At 44.5% G+C, this 25,166-nt stretch overlaps 1 protein-coding gene across 39 annotated transcripts in view; it reads right to left on the reverse strand.

The window, feature by feature from the left end:
* Nucleotides 1-25,166, reverse strand: part of SLC22A23 (solute carrier family 22 member 23) — a 180,330-nt gene that overhangs the window by 137,972 nt on the left and 17,192 nt on the right. For 32 of the 39 annotated variants that reach the window (XR_004958894.1, XR_004958896.1, XR_004958895.1 and 29 more), the window contains exon 2: nucleotides 2,176-2,279. Coding sequence is in view for 28 of the 39 variants with exons in the window: in XM_036255894.1 (XP_036111787.1) it covers nucleotides 2,176-2,279 (104 nt within the window). In the remaining 11 variants the exon portion in view is untranslated. Of the gene's footprint in view, nucleotides 1-2,175; nucleotides 2,280-4,587; nucleotides 4,753-9,703; nucleotides 9,728-9,888; nucleotides 9,913-18,111; nucleotides 18,131-25,166 lie in introns of those variants that run through there. The other 7 variants (XM_036255902.1, XM_036255914.1, XM_036255909.1 and 4 more) reach the window with 7 other exon arrangements.

A 25,166-nucleotide genomic window follows, 5' to 3' on the forward strand; every position in this document is an offset into this window, starting at 1 on the left:
TGGCATGGTGCCAGCAGCTATGAATCTGCAGTTCCCTCCAAATATGTCCACGTCCTCCTCAACGAGGCTCTAGCAGGGAGTCCAGTGCCAAACACAAATGAACAAGGGCAGAAAACACCAAGCTTTCACACTGGAACTGAGGCCCACTCAAAATGTCCAAAGAGCCACAGCACAGTGCATTCCAGCCGGACTCCGGCACCCACGCCCGCCCACCACGGGCCTCGGCCAAGCAACGGCAGGGAAGTGGGTCTGTAACTCCGGTTACTTGTGAAGGAGGACCCCGAACTCTTCTGCTTTCTGTCCCCAGGCCTGGTGTGTGATCAGGGAGGCCAAACAACATGTATGTGTAAGAAGCAGGAATTCACAAAACAACCTCCTAACAATTTAAACCCCATTGCCGACTACAGTAATACAAGTCCATCTTTGATTTCCCTGTAAACTCACTGAACAAGGACACTACAACCCAAGTCAAGTCTGCTTTTCCTCAGAAAGAAGTGATGTGAATTATATTAGTACATCTTCCTAACCTATTTCAGTGCTGATTTCTGGGAAACAAAAGCCCTCGTGGTTAAAATACTGGGATTAGAGTATCTTTTATAAAGCTTACTCTGAAAACCTTTAAGCTCAAGCATTTGGTTAAAAAACAAAACAAAACAAAAACCCTGCACTTGCCCCCACCCTGCCAGTCCCCCAGAAAAATTTCCCAGAGGTCCTGGCACAGCTTCCCAGAGGCGGTTCACAGCTTCTCTGTTACCGTCCCGGGAACGTGTCCTTAGAAACGTTTACAAATGATGAGTAAGCAAATTCTGAGCACACAGGAAATCACACAGAGGTTAATACAAGGAACTCCCAAATAGATGCTAGCTTTTGGAAAGAACTTCCCAGAACTTCAAAGTGGTACTCAAATTCCTCTGGGCTCCACCTGCGCTCTGTGGCCCCCGGCTGCTGCCTCAGCCAGCCTTCTGGGCTAACCAGGCACAGGGCACCGCGGGGCGAAGCACAGGCATAAGGGGTTTGCTCGTTTCATTCTTGGCCCTTATTATGTCATTGGTCGGAGATGCCCTTATTCACACACAAAAGTTCCTTTAAAGTAAAAGGATGTCGAGGGGAACAGCTAGCCCAAATATCTCTCCTTGAGCAGTCTCATTACTTGAAAACCTGCCAATATTGGGCAACTGCCTCCCTGCTCAGCCGTGTCACCACTGCTGCCCTTGTGACCGCAGAAGGCCTCAGATGAAAGTGTGGCGGCACCCTTGTGAAGAGGCAGGCTCTGCCCCACGGGGCTTAATCCTGGCCGAGTGAACTTGGGGATTTTACTTCAACTTTTGTGCCCCTGTTTTCCCACTGTAAGACAGAGGTAATAATAGTACCTACCTAACAGGGTGCTATGAGGATGGCATGTTTTCATGTATGGAAATATTTAGCACAGTGCCTAGCAACTGTAATCAGTCAATAACTGTCAGCTGCCAATATTGTTGCTGTTATTATTATCACTAGCATCTCTGTTACCACCTCCCCCTCCCCACCTTACCAACCTCATCACTTCCTTCTGAACCACATACTTTTCTGCAGACTCTTAGACCTCTCACCCACCTCACCTGGTCACTATCCTGCCTCTGCCTACAATGCCCCCCAGTTATCCAAATGCTGTCTGCTTTTCCAGGTCCAGCTCCCCATGGACACTACAGAGGCATCTCCTGACCAAGCCAACTTCAGGGACTGTCCCTCTCTAAAACCTGTGGAACAGTTTGAGGTGCTACCTGTTAAGTTCACTAGGTCCTCCTTTCCCCATTTTTTCATGCATCTTGTACATCCAACTCATTGGGGCTCAGCCCAGAAAGCCCTGAATCTGTATCCTCAGGCTCTTCCTAACCTAACTAAACACTGACTGTCAGTAGGAGATAGGGCTGTAGGCTGCTGCCTGGTTTTGCTAGATCCTAGCAGCTAAAGAATTGCAATGAATTTAAATTCTCACTTCAAAAGGGTCTGTTATGTGCACTGGCCAATTCTTTTAGTTCTGAATTCTCCAGGTGACAGCTTCAGCCTTTTGTTCTGGCCCCAACACCAGGGCAGAGAAAAGACTCAGCAACAGCACTAACACTGACCACTCCTTTTTAGCCAGCAAAGTCTTGCAGTGGCTTCCGAAGGGCCGCGCGCAGGCACGTTGGTACTCACCAGTCAGCAATGCATCCAGTTATTAGGTAGCCAAAGATTAATCCAACCAGTAAGGAGAACTTAGCGATATGGACCTTCCAGGCATTATCACACACAAGATCCCACTAGAGAGGGGCAAATAGAAAATAAATCAGAGAGAAACATACACAGATGCCAGACATAGTTAATCATAAGGGCAAAACAATACCTGCAGTAAGGACCAAGACACCCTTTACAATGCCATGTCACATATACCATTAAGAGGCTCTTCAATGTTTTTGAAAATCTAACAACAAGAAATATAATTTGCCTACAGACGGCAGTGTGACGTTTTAGTCTGAGACATATTATAAAGGTCTGCAGGAACTACTTCCATGAAATCTGGGCATGTGTGTGTCTTCTGTCCTAGCTACCTCGGGAAGGTAAGCTGAGGGACAGGGAGCAGCCAAGGAGTCCGGCGTTCCTGGCCACCAGCACCAGCGAGCTGTCACACGGCCCAGCAGATGGGAAGGCCCTGCCAACTTTTTATGCCAGGTATCATAATGACATAAAAAAATTAAAAGCAATTTTTGTGTTTCCAGCCCCCAAAACTTCGCAAACTTCCTAAGTAGTCTTAAAAATAAAGAGGGTTAAAAGCAAATGTTGAAACATCAATTTTAACTAAGTATTCGTATTATTTTCCTTGTAAATGTCCCTTTTCCCCCATATTCCACCCTAAAGCTATCTGCTCCACTTGGAGAGAGAGCTGATCAATTAGTAAATATAACATTTAGACTATTTTTGCAATTAAGTTTTATTATTTAATAAACAAAATAACCCTCTAATTTGTCTTTTTTCCTTTTGCAGATGCAGGAGAGAAACCCATGTTTATTCCCTCAAAGTGACGCGTGTCCCAGGGGAGCACATGTGAGGACGCAGTCTGGGCTCAAAGGGGCAAACGAAGGGAGTTTCTGCTGGTGGCACCAAGAAGACGGCAGTCCCCACCTGGGTCACCCGCAGTGGTACAGATGCTCTTTGTCTTGTGGAAAGAAGTGGCTAAAGCTCCCAGTTCTGGGAGACATCACTCCAGTCAGTGGACGGGGGAGTGGAGAAAGAAGGTGGAGAGATGCAGAATGGGTTGAGGGAGTAGGGAATGTCAGCAGAAGGAGTTCTAGAAGCAGAAGCAGGATTTGTGGGGTGGCGTGGGCTATGTGGAAGGCTGGGCTGAGATCTTATCTTCACTCTGCCTTCTTTGATATCTCCCCCTTGTCTGTCCATCATGAGACCCAGAGTATAATGTGGGGGACCCTTAAAGGGCACTGTAAGTCCAGGTCAATTTCTGGAAAGCCCAGGAGTCTTTAGGTGTGGGTCTCGGCTTCAATGGGCTTCAGGAAAAGCTGAACTTCAGCATCAGACTCTACAGAGAAAGGCACCTGGCCCAGACAACGCAGGAAGGCAGCTGCCTGTCACATTTTGCTTGGACTCCTTGGGACACATGTTTGCTTTCTGATGCCTGCAAGGTGTGTCCAACTTTCCAGAGACCTTGGGAGAGTGACTAACTCCTCTAGTCATCAGGTTCCAGAGTGACGGCCAACACCAGGCTCAGGAAGAAAGGGAATGCAGACACAGACCAGCAACAAAGAGCCTTATCGACAGGATGATTGGGCTCTATTGCCTTTTAGGTTTTCTCATGTGTCTGGGGAGTGGGCACTGCTGTTCGCATAGAATCTTATCATTAAGAACTCATATACAGGACTTCTTCAGATGGATAACTTCCTCCTATGTCTATCCCAGTGGTCCTCAAAGGTGGTCCAGAGACCAGCAGTACTTGGGAATGAGTCAGAGATGCAAATTCTTGAGCCCCACCCCAGACCCCTGAATGAGAACTTCCAGAGTGAAGTAATTGGCAGACGTAGTTTAAAGGGCCCTCCCAGGTGATTCTGACGCAGGCTCAAGTCTAAGCACTGGCCTGCGGACCTGCCATTTCCCCGCCGCTCTGAAGCCAACGACAGCTTTGCAGTCCTGGGCTGAGATTCAGGAGCAGCGTGCAGCCAGACACTGGATGAACCCTGCACAGTAGCATTGGCTATTGTTTTATACTGCAAATGCAGGAATGTAAAACTAGATGACAAATTAAGTGTGCTTTTGATGGCAGACCTGGAAAACCAACATTCACTTATGTTTTGTTTCTAGGAGAAAATAGATCTTTAATGATAAACACCTTTCAAGGTGCAACCTATCTCTAACTTCAGGAATGCAGACTCTCCCCACATTGTGAGTTATAGCTCATAACTAACAGTGTGTGTACAGTCTGTTTCCCCAGCTGGATTTACACACTGAGGCCGTCTTTGAGTTGCTTTCTCTCCTCGCTGCCCCACAAGTCATCGACTTCAAGAGTAGGAGTTACACTTATAAGCATGGCTGGCTAACCTGGGAGAGGAGGTGCTGTAATACCTGTAATCATAATATCCCAATCACACCACACCTGCCTGTGCTTCACCTTGGCACATCCTTGGCAAGAGAGGGGCACACCTGGTCCCAGGTTGCTGCTGAGGAGGAAACCAGCTGCTGGCTTGGTGGCAGAGAATCACTGGCTCAGGTCTCCACCCAGACTTCCCACTGAAGAGTTTACATGAGGTTAATTGATAGATACAAAGGAGCACATTACACTTGTATTAGATTTTATAAAAGCATCCATGGGTAGGGGAAATTGCCAATACTGTAGTAAACTCAGCCACATAAATAATAACTCTACCTGGCTGGCCTTGGGCAGCCAAGACCCAGTTTAGTTGCTACCAAATCAGACATTCACTGGCCTCCCCAATGCACCTCTATCAATTAACAACACTGGAGTGGAAAAAGAAACGAGAGAGACAGAACCACTTCCATAGCCAGTAGGGAAAGAAGACTTTCTTTCCCCCTCCACCTTTCTCAGCCTGGGGGAGGGGCCAGGGAATCTGGGCACAAGCAGCCATCTGGTGCATTAACCCCTTCAGTTAGGCACAAAAGTAGACTGGCATCTCTGAGTCAATAAGCAAACTGACTCCAGGCCCAGCAGGTTCCTCAAGACGAGGTTTCTCATGCCTGGGGCCCTGCCCATCACAACACCCTTAAAGCCTGCAGGGCTACCAAGAGGCACATTCCACAAACTGGGAGGGGGGGGGGCTGTTGGCACCATTGAGGCAACATCGAATGTTTGACTTCTACTTCTGTACTTACAAAAATGTACTGGGAAAAGAAAATATATGCAAACATAGTATCTTCAAAGGAACCTCAGAAGTATGAGGAAGCTTTGAGATCACCTTGCTCTTGAAATTTGTTTGCTCCACTATGGCAACTGATTTCACTAAGCAAAGACTAAGGGGCTTTAAAAAATCTAAAACATGCAACACCAGGACTTAATGCGATGGATTTTCTCTCTGACATTACCTTTGTCACCTCCCTCTTCTCAGCCCCCAACATCAATCAGCCACCACTTCCAGGGACTCCCTTTTACACACATCCTGCACCTCTCCCTCACACACCAGCTCCACCAGGATAAGCTGCTTGTGGGAACAGGGGAGGGGCTCCCTCGCCATCCTCCAGGTGTGGGGCTGGGAGGCTAAACAAAACAACACTTCCAGACCCCCTTACTGCTAAGGTTTCAAATGTGATTTAAGTTCTGCCAATCTGCTGCATTGCGCAAAGTAACTTTCAGTGCACAACCTAGTTCTAATTTTGGGATGATTTGAATTAGGAAGCATGTGAAGTGGAAAATAAGTGGGCTATCCATTCTGCTGGTCAGTTCCAGCAGGAGGACTTGGTCTGGAGGTAGCTAAGGTGGGACCTTGGAGCCAGAGGTTAAACAGTGATCCCCGATTCCTCAGCCTCCTCACTGTGACTCAGTTCCCTGGGCAGGACTGTGTAAGGAGCTGCCTGAGAATCCTTCTGGAGGCCCAGCCTTCAGCTGCTCCTACAGTTTAGTGAGCACTATTTCCCTGTATTCAGTCCTTTCAATACCTAGTGTGGTTTCTGTATCTGCAAACTGAACCCTATTCCCTGATTAAATTTTCTTGGGGTGGGGTTTACAGAACATAACCATCGTCCGTCCCTTCCTGAACTAATACAAGAGTCTCTATGCATTAACTCTAGCCTTCCTCTAGTACATTCCCTACAGAACAATGAAAACAATCCTTTAATTAGGCACATTAACACTTCACCAGTGTTCTAGCAAGATCATAAAAGCGTCAAAGTCATGGCCCCATTTCATAATCATAGGCTTGCTTTCTTTGCCATTGTTCCAGGGATGGTCTATGGTGATGCCTCGTGAGGCTAGTGAGCCATGACTAAATATTGAGAAAATTGACCCTAAAAGTGTTCTCAATTTTAGTTTCATGTGTTCCATTAAAAAATTTTAAAAGGCAGAGATTACAGAAAATTTGGTAGATTTTTCTCTATATATTTTTAAGGATGCGCTAAAAGAAATATAACTTATGTGATTTTTCAAAGGAATAATCTAATTGCTTGACTTGCCAGAGTAGAGAAATATTTATCAAGGAAACTAATGAAATTTCTAATGAAGATGGAAAATAAATGGGAGATAAGGAAAACAAGCTGATGTTCAGCAATAATGAATACTATGATAAAGTAAAATGTAAAAATAAGAACATAAAAACAGAACAAAAGAAAAAGAATATAAAAACATTAGAAGGAAACATTACTTATCCAATTCTGAAGTGGAGCTGGAATCTCTAGGGATAAAAACTAAGGTGAAAAAACTACCTAAGAAAATACTGATAGATTTTATAACAATTTGTTACTACTTATTATTCATGTTAATTATTTAAAAATTCTATGCATCAAAAATACCATAAACAAAATTGTAAAGACCCAAATTTGTAAAATATATTATCGGGGGTCAGAATGTACCACCCCAAAAGATGCCACTTTGTCATAAGGACGGTTTTGAACTGGAGGCAAATGAGTATCAACAGATAGAGAAAGTAGCCTTCTCTAAGTTTGCTTTTCTGACTAAAAGCAGACTCTCTGAGAAGTGGGGGCTGTGATGCCTCCCTGCTCCTGGGGAATCTGATGGCCAAATGACAGAGCCAGTACTGAGATGGGTCTGCAAACAAATCTTACTAAAATGACCCTTATTTTCCATTAGTTTCCCTCATATGTTTATCTTCCCAGGTTTGCTGTCCCTAAAAGCCTAAACTCCTTTTCCTTTTCCTTGTTACTTCTCTACAGATTTATTGTTCTTTTGTTAAGATGCTACATAAGCTCAAGTTCTAACCAACTCTTTAAGTCACTCGTCACGAAGTATCACCATGTGCACGCTAACGGCACACATGAATAAACTCTTGTTTTCTCTTGTTAATCTGTTTTTTGCCAGTCTAATTTTGAGGGCCCCAGCCACAGAACCTAGGAAGGTAGAATGAAAAGTTTTTTTTCCTCCCCTACAATCTCCAAAGGGTTAATATTCTTTCTTTTTTTTTAATTCTCACTCCAGGACATATTTTTTGTTCAGATAGAGCGGGAGGGAGAGAGAGAGGGAGGGAGGGAGGGAGAGAAACATCGACGTGAAAGCGACACATCAAGTGGCTGTCACCCGCACGACCCAACTAGGGCTGGGGACAAACTGCAACCAAGGTACATGCCCTTAGTGGGAACCGAACCTGGGTCTCTCTGGACTGCAGGCCGACGCTCTAACCGCTGAGCCAAACCGGCCAGGGCCAAAGGGTTAATAGTCTTAATATTTAAAAAGTATTTACATAACAATATAGACTCTATTCCAACTAGAAATAAGTATCCAGACTTAAAATATAAATGGTTAAAAAACACCTGGGAAATCCTTGATTCAACTAATGAAAATCAAAACTCAATATTCTATTTTCAAAAAAAATTTTTTTTTTCATTTCCCAAAGATGCAGGAGAAACAAAACGGTGCAAATTTGCTCAAAATATAAACCCAGCACTGTGTTTCTGAAAGGCGATTGGTAATATGCATGACATCACTTTAAACAGTGAGTGCTCTTTGTCCCAGCAATTCCCTTTTGTGAACTCTTCCCAAGGAAATTATCAGAGGCCCACAGAGGTCCCAGTGTGATGATGTTCAAGGGATGCAACTTATAGGAGAAAAAAATGGGAACTTGACAAAATATCCAACAATACCATAGAGCCATTAAAATTTTGCTTTTGAAAACTAATGACTGAGGCAAGTGTTCATGGTATAATGGTATAAGAAAGCCTCAGCGTGCGAAAGCAGTGAGTGGGTGTTCACATCAGAAGACAACATTCCAAAATATTTCAAGTGATTGTCTCTGGAGGGTTGAATTAAGACTTGTGTTTTATTTTCAGTTTTATACTTTTCCAAATTTTCTACAATTCATCTATAAACCTTATGGTAAAAAATGTAGGTAAATATAATGTGATAGTGGTAGGAGGCAGTGACGTTGGCTAGGGTTAAGACAAAACCACAAAAATTATAAAGTACCAACCTAAGGTCTTTGCACTTTTTCAGGAATATGCATTTTACCACAATCTAAGAACTTGCCCTAGGAGAAGCTTGTTTGGAAAGGGAATTGGAACAAACCAGGTCTTCATAGCCTAAAGTTTACTTATGTTACTGTACATTGACTAAAGCAAAAAACATTATTTAGGGAACTAAATAAAAAATCTCCCCTAAGTTTCCATCTTTTGTAGTGGAGATCCCCACTTGAGCTTGTTCCATTAGAAACCAGGAGGGGTTTACCAATCACTGTGCAAGTGATCTGTTAACAATCTAAGAACAGTCAGTAGAGATAAAAGAACGACATACTTCTGCTCAGCACTACAAAGGTGATAATGCCCCTTAAAACTCCAAGCTTAAATAAAACAAAATTCCTGAATGAGTTGTTAAAATTTAAAGAAATATATGGCCAGCATTCTTTTGCTTTTTTTCTTTTTAATCTCTAAAGTAGCATTTCAGCAGCCTCTCATGAACTACTGTTTTATATACCATGGCTTTGCCATGACCTGCATTTAACTGGAGACAACAGAAATGGCAAAACACAAATGCACGCATGTGCGTGCACCAGCACACACGCATGCGCACAAGTCTATCCTGAAAGATTGGCCCAAAGATAACACTCTACAAACAGGACTGATAAAGCACAGCAGCTGCAATTAGCTCCTCAACATTAAGGCAGCCTATGCACCTCTGTGTTTTCCAGTATTTTTTTTTTTATCTAGCAGTGGACATTTTTTTTTTCTTCCTAAAAGACTATCCAAATTTAATCAATTCTACGTGTTTTGAAAATGATTCGCTTTTGCCCCTAAGCTCAGTCCAATTTTAGGAGATTCACTTTCAACAGTAGCCAACAGAGCTGCCAGTTAGAGTTGGCGTCCTTGCAAGCTTCCTTAAGCTTCCTTAAATGACATAATGCATGTCCTTGCCAGGTCCTGTGGGAAATTTTTTTTTTTTTTTTTAGTTTTGTTTCTCTGTTTTTCATTAATTGCTGCTCAAATTGCTCCTCAGCTTTTTTTTTTTTTTTTCCCCTCACTTAGTGCCAAAAGAACAAACATGGCACACTGAAGAAAATAGTAGTACCAAAAATCTACTGCAAGCTTCATGCTGGGTGGAAGGCACATGCTGACCAGCAAAGCTGCATGCCCTCTCGTTTGCAGGAAACCCACTCCAGAACCACAGCATTCAAGCTGGTTAAATTTATTAAACTTCACATGGTCACTTTTGTGACTAATGTAGTAATTTTGGGTTCATTCTAACCCCCTCACACAGTCTTGTCTCTGTCTTGTTTCTTTTTTTCTTCTGATGACTTTTACTGACCGCTATCCTTTGCTGTAGCGTCTCTGTCCTGGTGGAAGAGAAATGGAAATGCCTGTCTCAGTTACTGACACGGGGGTTTTCCACTTCTTACTGAATTTGGGCATTTTTTTTAAAAAAAGGGCTAGAGATATAAGACCTCTTTCAAAGACAATTTAAAAGGGAAAGAAAAAATAACCACCTTAACAGGCCTAAGGTATCTCTGGAGAGCAGTACAAGGAGGCACTCATTTTTTCCTTTACTTTTTCTTAAAGGAAACACAGATACATATAATTTTAAGCACAAGTTTACATTACTGAATGTTATTCATTTGGTACAATGCCTTCTGTGGCATTTGGGAAAGCTGAATATATATCCCATAAGGCAGCAGAGATTATAATACGCAATGAATGCCTTCTAGCAATCAAAACCTTGGTGAGTCGCTCCAAATTCTGCAATTCATATTTCACTAATGGCCCTCACCAACAACCTCTAAAAAGGGAAATTAAAAGTTAGCCCTATAACCCTGGCCGGGTTGGCTCAGCGGTTGGAGCGTCGGCCTGCGGTCCAGAGAGACCCGGGTTCGGTTCCCGCTAAAGGCGCGTACCTCAGTTGCAGTTTGTCCCCAGCTCTGGTTGGTCGTGCGGGTGGCAGCCACTTGATGTGTCCCTTTCACGTCGATGTTTCTCTCTCTCTCTCTTCCTCTCTCTCCCTCCCACTCTATCTGAACAAGAAACGAAAAAATGTCCTCGTGTGAGGATAAAAAAAATAAGTCAGCTCTATAAATTAAAGAGGCCTATTGCAAAACCAGAAAAAAAGTTTAAAAAAAAGAAAAAAAAGGAACCCCACAGCCCTAAGCATTAAACAGGAGCACACTAATTTATATTAAGTAACTGGAAGACTCTTAAGTTGAGAAATTAAAAGGTTGTTTCATGTGTTAATGGAGGGTATCCTTTGGTATAATAAAGTGCATGAACAAAACCGGACTATAACATTAACATTTAACATGGTCCCACTAATTCTGGAAAGGAGCCAAGTATGGGGAACTTTTGACAGTAGGATCAAGAAATCCTTGGAATGAGAAGGCTTAATGATCACCCAGGTGTGATCAATCATGGAAAAACTCAGAAGCAGAAGAAAAAAGTCTTTCCACTTGCTAGAAACAAATGCCTTCCCACTACCTGGCAGGCTATGACCCCAACTTAGCACAGCCCTGTTAAGTTCCCTTTATGACCTGAGTCATCCCTTTCATCTGTCAACCCCCATTCACATGCCTGCTCCTCTTCTTGCCAACCCCTGCCGGAGCCAGCCAGGCCCAAGTGCTCTCTAGCTCCCAGCGAGCCTCAGTGCCCTTTGCTGCACTGCTCTTCAGTGTCTGCCCCACAGTGTCCACACCTCTTCACCATTTTTTCTGGGTCAATGCCTATTCAAAGGATAAAGCTCACTTCAACCAAAATTATTTAACATTCTACATCACCTAGGGGTCAGAGTATGGCAGACTTTCTTGCATTTTTCTTTCAATGATCATATATTACCTTTGTAAGCATACAATTAAGTGAAAAGGGAAAGAGGTACAAAATTACAAAGATTCAAATGAATACATTTCTGTATTTCCATCAAGTTTAACAAACTCAATTGAGGGGATCTCTTTCTTCTTGTCTGGATCACGTGAACCTTCTCTGTACTTCTATGGCATCCTGTACTCATCTTAAACACCCAGACTATTTATCACAATATATTATAATTGCTGTCTATTTACAAGTCTTTCTTTCACTAGCTCAGGAGTTAGCAAACTAAAGCCTGAAAGCCAAACACAGCCCTGCCCCAAATAAAGTTTTATTGCAACACAGCCACACTCGTTCATTTTGTATTGGCCCTGACTGCTTATGCAGAGTTGTTACAACACAGATCTTATAGCCTGTGAAGCCGAAAATATTTGGCCCTTTACAGGAAGTTTTCCAACCCTGGCACTAGATTGCATTCCTCAAAGAAAGGGACCAGGCCTTATTTCTATATCCCTAGTCCCTAAGCTAAGGTCTGGAATGAAGGAGGTGCAAAAGGTTAGTGTCATGTAGAAACTGTCACTCCCAGAAGTCAAATGCTCTTTGTGTCTGCTTGTGTTCACTGTGCCAAGCATCTTAATCCTTTTTTTCTATGATTATAATTTAATATAAAAATTAATACATAAGTATTATACAAAATTATATGGGCAATATAGTTTTTAAATGTTTCTGCCGAACTTTTCACTATTAGTAATTTTCCCCCAGAGAAAGATAATTCTAGTTTTATTATAAAAGCCAATAGAACATTGGGTATAGAGAAATTTATTTAAAATAATGAGTAATTCTTTCTTAATAGAACAAATCTATTCTATAAATTAGGCATTGTTCTAAGAAGAAAGGAAACTAAGATTTGTTAAGTCCCTGCCATGGTCTAGGTGCTCTGCTAGCTGCTCTGACTAAGCTCTCTCACTCAGCCATCACAACAGCCCTATGACACAGGCATTATTACCAGTGTGTCTATTTTAAAGGTGAAGAAACTGAGGCTGAGAGAAGTGACCTATTCCAAGGTCAAATGGCTTAATTAGATGATTTTAAATCCAAGTCTGATTAAAACTCATGTTCTTACCCCCAATAAACAAAGAAACAGCGCTAGTTCATGCAAATGAAAACATGCAAATTCCCTGGTTTATATTAAATTGCTGCAGGTTACAGCATTTGTCTTGCCAGGTATTTGATACACTTCATCTACAGTGTTATAGAAGTAGAAGGGGCTTTGCTGTTATTTCTTTGTTATGTGACCAAATAAAAATAACTTGTAAAATGCCTGTGAATAGCAGGTATTTAAAAATGACAGCTATTAAAAATATCATAGGACCTTATTTTTCATAGAATTTTAGTAGTGAAATGTTGAAAATGTCAAGGTCAACCTCCTAATTTTAAAAACAAGGAGCCTGAAGCCCAGAGAGGTGAGGTGAGGCTCAAACTAACAAAGCTTGCAGTGGAGTCAGGCGTGGGCAGAGCCCAGTCTCCTCGGTCACAGCCACTCTATCCCAGGTTTGTGAAAATCTCATTTCCAGACAGGTCACCCTGATGCAAAGGGACACGTGTTTTTTCCCACAAGCCTCACAAGTCATTTACTGTTGAGCAAGACAATAAGGTGAACCTCCAATTCCTAACTTCATGGTCGTTCTATCTACCTGCATTGTAGCCCCAAACCCTTACAACATATAGAATTTTAAAAAACTTAACTCAACCTTTTAATTGAGACAAACTCAGGCTTCCTGTCAAATAGTCATCCCTTTTATTATTTATGAATCAGAGTAGCTGAGAAGCCAAACCAGTTTTCCTCCTGTTTCAACTAGTCTAACTGTCCTGAAAGGACATGAATGATATGAAGCACAACGGGCTCTTCAAACAAGGATGTTGTCTGCCTTGTCCAACTCAAACTGGAAGCCAGTACAACTGTGACTTTGGCTAATGACCTTTTCCTGAAGACAGCCAGAACTCACCTGCTATGACAAAGGTACACACAGCTCTCAGGCTGCACTGGCCCATGCTGTGTCCCAAAGTCACTGAAGCCAACAAATGGTCTAAAAGAATGCGGCACAGTTTTTTGAACTTTTACACTTTCGGTCTTTGTCTTCATTGCACTTGGGCTGCACTATAGTTTACCATCACCTCTGAGGAAGAACATCACAGATAAACAAGAGCCTGGGGGAGGCATGGAATTTAGGGACGAACATGGGGGCTGAGCCCAGGGCCCAAATACAACTGGGCATTTTGGTGACAGCACAGATTCTGACTCCGATGGACTGAGTTTCGATGCTTGATATTTTCCCTTGGCAATCCTGTGACCCGGGGTAAGTTATTTTACCTCTTGAATCCTCAGCTGCAACAAGTATGATATAGGAGTCACAAAACCTATAATACAGCTTTGTTATTAGTCCAAAGTGATGTAAAGAATATGCCTGGAACCCTGGCTGGTTTGGCTCAGTAGTAAGAGCATTAGCCCATGGACCAAAGAGTCTTGGGTTTGATCTGGTCAAGGGCATGTACCTCGGTTGCGGTTCAGTCCCCAGCCCTAGGCCAGGTCGTGCAGGAGGTAGCCAATCGATGTGTCTCACATTGATGTTTCTCTCTCTCTCTCTCCCTCCCTCCCTTCCCCTCTATCTGAAGATAAATGGAAAAATATCTTCAGGTGAGGATTAAACAAAAAAAAAACGTGCCTGGAATGGTAACTGGCACTGGTGATTATGACTCATTAATTTTGTCGGTCATTTAAGCAGCTCCTTGGAGGCTTAAGTCTGTTGGTAAGTAACATTTGACTGTGAAAACAATAAAACTGCTTTCAAAAGGGTTTTCACTGAGCCTTACCCCTAACTGATCCAAACTAAGGGGTATTTATGTCCTGTCTGCAGAGCCAGCACCAGAACAGAAATGGGGAGGTAGGTACAGAAGGTGCCCCCAGGGTATTCACAGCTGGGGGTGCTGGAGGGAGAACAGGCCCAATTCCACATGGGTTCTCCACGCCTGCCACCCTCCTTCAGGAGCGCAGGATGCAATGCCCTTCACTTTGACCTCTAGCGGCACACTGAGGATAGCAGCACAGCGCCATCTCCCCGATGGCACCCAATCACTCACTCAATAGACTTTCTCTGACCAAAAGGAAAAGAAGTAGTTGTTTCTCAAAAGCTACCAACACTCCTATACCCAAAAGGGTATTTATTATTATTTTTCTTAAAGTAAATATTAATCTCCTAAAAATACTGTGCCTAACTGGCAACGTGACAGCAAAGTGTGACTGTGCAGGTCGCCTCCGCAGAGAGCACAGTGTGCAGATGCAGTCCACAGGGACTGGAGAGGAAGGGGCAGCGAGCCCAGGTCAGTGAGGGAGGAAAGGGACCTCCCCTTGCAGTCTGGGTGCCTCTGACACCCTGGGGAATATCTCAAATGACAGACAGTTTGTCAAAGTATCTCCTCAAATCCAACTCAAAAGTATCCTTCAGCCAAAGCCAGAACCATCTCCCTGAAAAGTACTCCTTGCTACCGCAAACCAATTCCCCTGAGAACAGACCCCAGGAGCCCACACAGGGCCTGGCCAGATGTGTAGAAAATGGACATGGAGAATATACTAGACAATTTGGACCTCAGCAAGAAGAGAGAGAAATGAGGGCAGAGACCCTCTCAGGCTGAAGCTGCAAAGTCGCCAAGCTGGGGTACTCGGGGAGTCTCCCGAAGCAGCCCCTCGGCTTCGCCGCACTGCCGACCTGCCTCTAGCTTGGTAGGATGAGCCAGGACTTCATAGGTGGCAGGCCTCATATGACCAACTCCAGAGAGGACACCATCCAGCTGCTGATGGGTTTGGAATCACAGCACTTAGGAGCCAGGTGGGGAAGCCCCTTATGAAGAACATGATAAGCAGTTGTTTTGCTTCGTGGTCCTTCTGCTACAGTGCTAACTGCAATGAGTGTTTGCGGTTCCTCAGGCTTGGCCTTGCTTAGCTGAGCCAAGGCACCTGAATTCCATCCCGGCCCTAAGGCATGCCCTGAAATGGTACAATTCACAGCCAAAACAAATAATACTTCCCATTAACCACTGATTCAACAGGGCAGACTTTACAAAGCTTTCCATAGGACGACTAAGTCTCCATTAGGCATTCCCCACTCTTTGTCCTTGCTCTAAGGCAGCGGTTCTCAACCTGTGGGTCGCGACCCCTTTGGGGGTTGAACGACCCTTTCACAGGGGTTGTCTAAGACATAGCAGTAGCAAAATTACAGTTATGAAGTAGCAATAAAAATGATTTTATGGTTGGGGGTCACCACAACATGAGGAACTGTATTAAAGGGTTGTGGCTTTAGGAAGGTTGAGAACCACTGCTCTAAGGCAAATAAGCAAAAGACCAAATGAATGGTCCATACACAAAACCCTTCAACTGGACTGTGCCCTGTGTGGCTGCGTCTTTAAGACACATTCATTTCCATGTCAGCAGCTGAAGCACGATCTCTGGCAGTGATTGAAAGGGCAGCAGTAGGCGTTCATCTCAAAAAGGGACCAATGGTCAAGTCACTGCAGTAACAGTCACTGAAAGCAGGGTTTCTAGGGGCCTTTACTGTTTTAATGGGTGTTAAGAATCCTGCAGAGGGGACTCTGTATGCATAATTCCCAAACCAACTTGACCTTGGAAACCATCCCCCGCCCCCACTTTAAAAGGCCTATTTTTGGATTGCAGAATATGGGAGATGTTACCATGTATATTTTGTTTGCCCTTCATAACCTAATATATGATCACAGTACAAATTATAACACATGACAATTCTAGGATTTTGAGTCCTGTCACCTCTGGCAATCTACATGAGGGGAGAAAAAGGTGTTATTCGTGAATATCAAAGAATAGTCAAAGTGAGTAAAGGAATTTTTTTCCTACCTTTCATCAGAGAAAATAAAAATGATAACTATTTTTCTCTGTCTTCATAAGAGGTTATGAGGGCTAATTTGTAACAGATGGAGAAATATCAAATACTCTTAGGAAATGATATGCAAAAGGTCAACCACAACAGAAAGCAATCACTGTGTCAAATTCAGCCTCCTTGACAAGAAATGTAACTGCACTGAGTCCTCATCTCTTCTGCAGGAGTCACTTCGTCAGCCCGAGTCCAGGGGGGGCTCATGTACTCTGTAGGAAATTACTTACACTATCTTAGTCTTTAAAGGTAGTCTCTATACCCAAATAAGAGAGAGTGGGGACAAAAGTAGATATTTGTGTACCCATGTTTACAGCATCACTGTTCACAACAGCCAAAATGTAGAAGCAACCCAAGGGTCCACTGACAGATAAACAGATAAACAAAATGTGGTATATACATATAATGGAATATTATTCAGCCCTAAAAAGGAAGAAAATTCTGACACATGCTACAACATGGATGAACCTTGACATAAGCCAGGTCCAAAAGGACAAATTCTGCATGGTCCCACTGATATGAGGGACCTAGTGAAGTCACAGAGACAGAATAATGGATGCCATGGCCTGAGGGGAAAATGAGAAGTTGGTGTTTAATGGGGGCAGAATTCCAGTTTTGAAACATGAAAAAATTCTGGAGATGGATGGTGGTGATGGGTACACAACGTTGTAAATATATTTAAGGCACTAAAACCATACTCTTAAAATGGTTAAAGTGGTACATTTTATTTTATCACAATAAAAAAAGTATATCTTTAAGTCTTAGCTTGAACTGTTCAATTCTATTCCAGTTCTACCAAGGACAAACCCAAGTGGAAAGGGGAAATGGGCGAGGTGCTGTTCCGTTTAATTTAAACACCGATGGCATACCACTTTGAAGAGAACGCCAAATTAAGATCTTAGGAGAAAGTAATGGAGCAACCACGTCCTTCCTGCACATCCTCAGTCTTATGGAATATAATCTCAAGAAGATCTTCTCCATGGTCCAGACCTCTTTGCACAGCATCTTCTCACCGCTGGAGAGACTAGTCCTTGCAGTGAGACATCCAAGTTGCCTCTGAGTGGATGGGTACAAGGGACATCACTCACATAAAAGGAGTGACCGTACCTTCCTACCTCACAGGGCTGCGTGCTCCCTCAACCTGTGCCTTTAACCTCACACAATGGTCAAGGCAGGTGACCTCAAGTTATGTCCTCATGCAAAAAATGTTCTCTCCCTTTGTGACAGGCCCACTGGCACCTCATCTGCATGTTGTAGAGAATGGCACAGCCTCAGTATTTAATGACTATGTGATTACCTACTGAGTTCCAAGCCTCAGGGAAATAACGGTGCAGAGAGTTCTGTCTTTGCTCTCAAGAGTTCAGAGTGTAAGGGTAGGAAACAGGCCATGAGGAAGAATTGACAACACTGAGAAATAAATGGCCGTAGTAGATGCATGCATTGGGCCATGAGAACACAGAAGGGCCTGAGACTCTGTTTTAATTGTGAATCTCTCTTCTAATTGGTCAGGCGTGGGGGCTGGGCAGTGAGAAGAGAATCCCTTGCACTGGGAGAGACTAGAAGTGTGGGGCAGACTGGAGACCTGCCCTGGGGCCAGACACTGAGTTAGAGATGAGGCTGGAGACAAGCAGGGGGCAGATCTATAGGGGCCTCACATACCATGTTGTTACAGAGTTGAAAATTTATCAAAAACAACTTTTAAATTGAATTAAAATGTTAACAGAAATGAAACCTTATTTTGACTTCTGCTTGATGCTGCTGTCAGAAATATCAAAATACGCCACCTCTAGTTGCAGGCTGCTGATCAACCACTGATTAACAGGTTTAAAGATAATGGATGAACCCTGAAGGAGAAGGATTATCCCTGTCAGTCACAGACACCTTGGTGTGAACTGCTTTAAATCTCTTAGCTAAGATTAGTTGCCCAGATGTTTTAGAAAATAGGACTAGAGAGGACATTTTGAGAAGGAGGGCATTTTAGGGGACCTAGGAAATACACCTAAGTAAGGAGAAGCTGAATAGCTGGGTGTGAGTGACATGGCTAAAGGAAGAAGGTTCTGAAAGTGAGAACACAGGGCAGCCACGTGTGTTCATGGCTCACCTGGCTGGCCGTGTGCCACAAAGACGGTCATTGCCAGCGCTGACTTTAACTACGTCCTGTGAACTCCCATACTTCTTGTTTTAAAGGTCTAAAGTTAATTAATGGCTGGAAAATTGTAGTTAGTTGTGTAAGGCCACGACATTGTCTATGTGTCTGCAAAAAGGACTGAGATGAAATGTGTGTCTCAAAGCACACACTGTGCTAAGAGGTAGTCTGCACGCTGACAGACAGTTACTTTCAATCCCTTATGTAGTGTCACCTCCACTTTGGAAATGAGGTTCCAAGAGGCTAAGTAACGCCCTGAGGCTTCACAGTGGTGATTTAGCCCTGGTTGTCTGCACTGGGCTGCACGCTGCGCTCCCCACCTTTGCCCCTGGGTCCCTGGTAGGAGCAGCACCAGCATGCAGGGGAGCCCTGGCCTCTGCTAAAGGGCACCGGCTTCTCCACAACACTCAGGGTCTGCGGTGAAGTTGACTGAGACTGAAAAAGCCTACACTGAAAATGGTTTTAAAAACATCTTGTTTCAGCCCGGCCAGAGTGGCTCAGTTGGTTGAGTGTCATCCCTGCACCAAAAGGTTGCCAGTTTGATTCCCAGTCAGGCACGTACCTGAGTTGCAGGTTTGATCCCCAGTAGGGAGCACATGGAAGGCAACCCATTGATGTTTCTCTCTCTCTCTCTAAGCATGCCGTTGGGATGAAGATTAAAAAATACAAACATCTTTTTTTCAAATAATGTGACTACTTTATTTATTTATTTTTAATCCTCACTGGAAGATATTTTTCCATTCCATTGTTTTTTGTTTTTTTTTCAGATAGAGTGGGAGGGAGGGAGGGAGGGAGAGAGAAAGAAGCATCAATGTTAGCGAGACACATCGATTGGCTGCCTCCTGTATGAGCCCAACCAGGACCAGGCATCAAACTTCAAAGGAGGTATGTGCCCCTGACTGGAATCAAACCTGAGACTCTTTGGTCTGTGGGCTGATGCTGTAACTGCTCAGCCAAACCAGCCAGGGCAATGCGACTACTTTAATAAAACCTAGAGGAACCAAGATTCTTGGCTGCTGTGCACAACTACTGTTCAAAACACTCAACACCAGTAACTTTAACAGCCACCATGATAAATGTATCATTTATGCTGAACATTTTGGGGCCTCAAAACAGTTATCTCAATAAAAGTCCATCATGGTTGCTCAAGCTGCTTTAAAAGAAATGCAGTTCAACTTGGGATGAGGTGTGTGGACAGCATGAGCACGGACGCTTCAGGAAAAGCCGTAGGGCTGGTATGTTTAAAAATGGTGGGAAATGGCCTTTGCTCAGTGGTTAGAGCGTGGGCTCCTGGACTGAAGGGTCGCAGGTTTGATTCCCAGTCAAGGGCAAGAACCTGGGTTGTAGGTACACTCTCCACCCCAGGTTGTCATGCAATCGATGTTCCTTCCTTTCCTTTCCTTCCTTCCCTTCCCTTTCCTTCCTTCCTTCCTTCCTTCCTTCCTTCCTTCCTTCCTTCCTTCCTTCCTTCCTTCCTTCCTTCCTTCCCTCCCTCCCTCCCTCCCTCCCTCCCTTCCTTCCTTCCTTCCTTCCTTCCTTCCTTCCTTCCTTCCTTCCTCCTCCTTCCTTCCCTCCCTTTCACTCTATCTAAAAATCTATGAAAAATATCCTCAGGTGAGGATTAGCAACCACATCAAAATGGGGGGAAATGTCTGCCTACATTTCAATGCTTCATGTTTTAAAAAAACATTTTTATTTATTGATTTTAGAGAGAGGGAGAGAGAGAGAGAGAGAAACATCAACATGCTGCTCCATTTATTTATGTATTCACTGGTTCATTCTTGTATGTGCCCTGACTGGAGATCAAACCCACAACTTTAGCTTATGGGGATGGTGCTCTAACCAACTGAGCTACCTGGCCAGGGCCCCTTTATGGTTTTACCCAGGAGGTAAAAAATTGGGAGGGCTAACTCTCTTTCTCTCACGCTCTCCTTCCTGTTGGGAATACTCCTCTAATTCCCTCCTGATCCCAGTGCAGGGAACAAACAGGATCCTGCAGGGCAGGTCCCGCAAGAAAAGAATTCCCCGTGCCCGCCCTACGAACTGGGCTGTGCTAGTCTTGTATCCACTGTGGGCTGGGTGATGGCACAGGCTCCATCTGTTTTGTTTGGCGTTTTGCTCCAAAAGTTCTTTAACCCCCGAGCTGCCTGCCCTAGCAGGGCTGGCCCAGGTCTTCTTAAAGAAAGAAAGGATGACAAGGTTCTCCTCAAGGATCCCACATGGCAGGAGGTGGCTATCATCAGGAGTATGAGCTGCTCAGGGCACTGCCCTGTTTACAGAAGACAGGATGAAACATTGGAAACCTGGTGAACTCCCCCTTGGGTGACAGGACAGCAGCTGACTGGCAATGCCATTTCCAGGTGTGGCTTCTCCCCACCCACACATATTCCTGTCACCAGCACCATTCCTAGGGCCTCCTCCTCAAGCCTGGGAGTGGTTAACTGGAGCTGTGGGGCCACAGGTCTCTATGGCTAGGGAAACAGACACTGGCTTCCTGCCCCTTAAAGGTGGTACCCTCCTCCCCACATGTACCCTGTCACTCCCCTGCTTCCTACCCCAGAAAAGAAAACAGAAGAAGTAAACTTACCTAGATTAGAAAAAAGTCAAGATTTCTCACTAGCTGCTCTGATCCTGTCAATCAACTTTTAACTATTAGCACTTGAAAGTACTAAGAGGTAGAAAGGATTTAACTAAATTCAGATTATAAAGTCCATGGTAGTCTATGCATCATAGTCACAAATAGGAAACAATCCAAATACCCATCAGGAGGTAAAGAGGTGAACAAAATGTGGTCTGCACCCACAATGAAATACTACTGAGCAACAAAAAGGAACAATTATCGATTTACAGTAACATGAATAAGTTTCAAAGATGTGCTGTGGGAAAGTAAGCAGACACAAAAGTCCATACTGCATCATTCCATGTATAGAATATTCTGAACGAGGTGCAACTGAGCTAGGGTGAAAGAGATAACATAGTGGTTGCCTATGGAGTGGGTAGACGAGAGATGGGCTTGAGGCAATTTGAGAAAAATGCTGTATCTTAATTTAGGTGGTGATTAATGAGTATAGTATGAGTCAAACCCCATTAAATTATACACTTAAAATACCTATGTGTATTTTACTATATGTTAATTATACCCCCATTTTAAAAAATCTGGGAAATTGTTTTAAATGAGTCCCTAAACACGAGGTAGAAATATCGTCTCTTCCTTCTTCCATTGGTCCTCCAGTGGCAGGAGACAAAGGGAAAGGAGATGCCAGAAGTATGGACAATACCCTGACAGAAGAACCCAAAACACTGGATTAACTTCAAAGAGTGAAGGCATCTGCCCTCTCCCTGCAGCTTCAGAAATTGGTCTCTAGGCCAAGAGCTCCGAACAGAGAGTGAACAACTCACACAGTTGCTATTTCAAGGCCTGCAGTTCTTAACAAATATGGTTATGGGTTGTATGTCAGTCCCAAACAAGAGCACTGTTGTAACTGTATCAAAAGCCAACAAAACAGTCGCTACCCTTGGTCTACACTCCTGCAGAGAACTCAGTAGTGCAATCCCGCTGGTAAGGAGCTCAGGGAGAGCTGGCCTCCAGCAGCCCCCTCCCAGGTCCAACAGCGCACCAGCAAGAACTGGAACCCAGGCCTGCCTCCGCCACCTGGCCTAGCAGTGTCAGGTCAGCCACGTCACTTAGTTGCTCTCTACTCCAGCTGCATTGAGTGAACCAGAGGCAGGCCCACTCCTCAGGAGAGCTGTTGCCAGGACTCAGCTTTGACATACCCAAGCCGCTCAGCCAGGTAAACCTGCCACAGCCTCCCTCCTCCTCCCTCCTCCTCCCTCCTCCTCCCCTCCTCCCTCCTCCTCCCCCCCTCCTCGTCCCTCCTCCTCCCCTCCTAATTCTCTTCTCCTGTGAAGGGGGCCCACAGGCCCTCTCACGCCTGTTCACAGAAGCGTCTCTTTACCTGCCCCCTCCTTTCACCACCTGGATTCCAACCACTTCAGCCACCTTTACTTGCAGACCCATAATGTTACATAGACAAAGTGTGGTGGAAAGCCCTCTTCTTGCAAAACTGGTGTGAAGGACAGAACTGCCTGTGTTCTAGACATACAAAGCTTCTCCCTCCTCCCTGAAAGCACTTTGTTGTGGGCTGAGTATGTCCCCCAACAAGATCTGGTGAAGTCCTACAACCCTTGGTGCCACAGAATATGACTGTATTTGGAGGTGGCATCTTTCCAGAAGTGATTAAGGCAAAATGAGGTCATTAGGGTGTGCCCTAGCCGAATATGACTGGTGTCCTTATAAAAGGGGAAATGTGTGCCCTGGTCGGTTTGGCTCAGGGGTTAGAGTGTCAGCCCGCGGATCTAGGGGTCTCGGGTTCGATTCCCAGTTGAGGGCACGTGCCTAGGTTGCAGGTTCGATCCCTAGCCCCGGTCAGGGTCGTGCGGGAGGCAACCAATCGATGTGTCTCTCACATCGATGTTTCTCCCTCTCTCTCTCTCTCTTCCACTCTATCTGAAAAATCAATGGAAAAATATCCTTGGGTGAGGATTAACAACAACAACAACAACAAAGAGGTGGGGAGGGTGGATTTGTACACAGAAACACAAGGAGAGGGAAGAGGAAGTGAAGACACTCTGGGGGAGGGCCATGTGAAACTGCAGGACTGGAGTGATGTATCTCGAAACCAAGGAACACCGAGGACTGCATCAACCACCAGCAGCCAGGTGAGGCTTGGAGCAGATCCTCACTCTGAGCCTGGGGAAGGGACCAACACTATGCACACCTGGGTTTGGAACTTCTTGATGCTTCGTGCCCTCCCATCTCCTTTCTTCTGAGTGTGGTCTAGTTCACATCCCCACCACGTGGCCCGGGACTATCAATAGCACAGACTCCTGCAAAGCCCTTTCCATTCTCTCTTCGCACTAAGCACCACCCCCTTGTCTCCTCCACCACAGCCAGGTAAGTTTTCTGAAAATGTGGAAGCCGGTATTATGGAAACAGCATAGATTTTGGAGCTGGAGTGATGCAGTTTAGAACATTGATTTTACCACCTGTTAACAGTGTGTCCCTGGCTAAGTTTCTTAGCATTTTAGACTCAGTTTCCTCACCCATCAGGTGCTAATAGCAGGGCTGCCTGGCCGGGCTACTGCAAGGGTGAAACAAGCAGCCTCTTAGAGCAGCCAGCACACAGCTGGGATATAAAGGGTGCCTGGGACATGTTGCCACAACCTTCCTCAAAAGCTTTCAATAGCCTCCAACACCTGCAGGGAATGTTTGGACATCTCTGCAGAGAGCAGTGGGCTGTGTTGGTAACATACAGCACCTCCTCTCCCCTATTCGATTCTCCTTGGAACCCAGTTTGGTGCAGCCCCCTCGAACCCAACATGAATTGGAGGAAGGTGCCCATCTCTGATGCACCCAGGGCACCCTATTCCCTGGTGAGCAGTGTTGGTCAGTGGCACAGGTAAGAGAGAACTCATGCTCCAAGGAAAAAGAGAAGACTCGTGTTCCCTTTGTTGTTCTCTCTTCTCTCAGTCAGGAGGCAGGGGCAGCAAATAACCCCCACTGGGGGAAGCCACCTTGCGACCACAAAGAACTCAACATTTTATGGCCTGAATTGTGTCCCCTCAAAATCCCCAGTACCTGAGAATGTGACTGTATTTGGTGACTGGGCCTTTAAAGAGGTAATTAAGTTCAAATGTGATCATTAGGGTGGGCCCCAACACATATGACTTGTGTTCTTATAAGAAGATTGTGACATACGCACACAGAGGAAAGACCACGTGAGGACAAAGGAAGAAGGTACCCGTCACAAGCCAAGGAGAGAGGCCTCAGAAGAAACCAATCCCGATGACACTTGATCTTGGACTTTCAGCCTCCAGAACTGTGAGGAAATACATTTATGTTGCTTAAGAACACAGTCTGTGGCTTTGTTACAGCAGCCCAAGCCAACCAATACAGCATTACAATGAACCGATGCTGAAGAAGGTGTGGGACAGAGACAGAAAGAACTGTGGACTAGAGGTCATCCTATCTCTGGACTTCCAGAAACGTCATAAGTATTTCTGTATCTTTTTCACTCCAACTGATTTCAGGTTTTTAGCTATCTGCAGCAGGTAGGATCTTAAGGGACCTTGCCCAGCTTTCAAACCCTTCACAATATTGTGCACTCTGTCTTCCTAACTGAAACAAATGCTTCCTCTTATTTCTTCCCATCAGAAGACCTACATCCCAGTTATTCCCAGTTAATACTCTACCTTCCCCATCTCTATTCTTTTGCTCAGTGCTTCCCCTCTGCCCAGAATGCTCTTCAACCCATCTCTGTCTACCAGGACCACCCATTCTTCAAGGAACAACTCTTAGGTTCCTTCTTCCCTGTAGCTCCCAGCGCTATGTTTTGCACATAGTAGTTGCTCAATAAACATTTGAACATTATATAATGATCTGGATTTTTCTTCTGTAATATTTTCCCTGCATAAATCTTTAACTATTACATGAGATTACACACTATATTTTAGTTATACAGATTCAAACAGATCAGCTAAGAAAGATTGCTGCGTATCACCACCTCCTCATCCTAAAGAAGAAAAATGCCTTTGAAGACTTAAAAACCTATTCTCAATATGATAAACTATGAGTCTAACCT

Source organism: Molossus molossus, unplaced genomic scaffold, assembly GCF_014108415.1.
Source record: "Molossus molossus isolate mMolMol1 unplaced genomic scaffold, mMolMol1.p scaffold_m16_p_12, whole genome shotgun sequence".
Classification (NCBI taxonomy): Eukaryota; Metazoa; Chordata; class Mammalia; order Chiroptera; family Molossidae; genus Molossus; species Molossus molossus.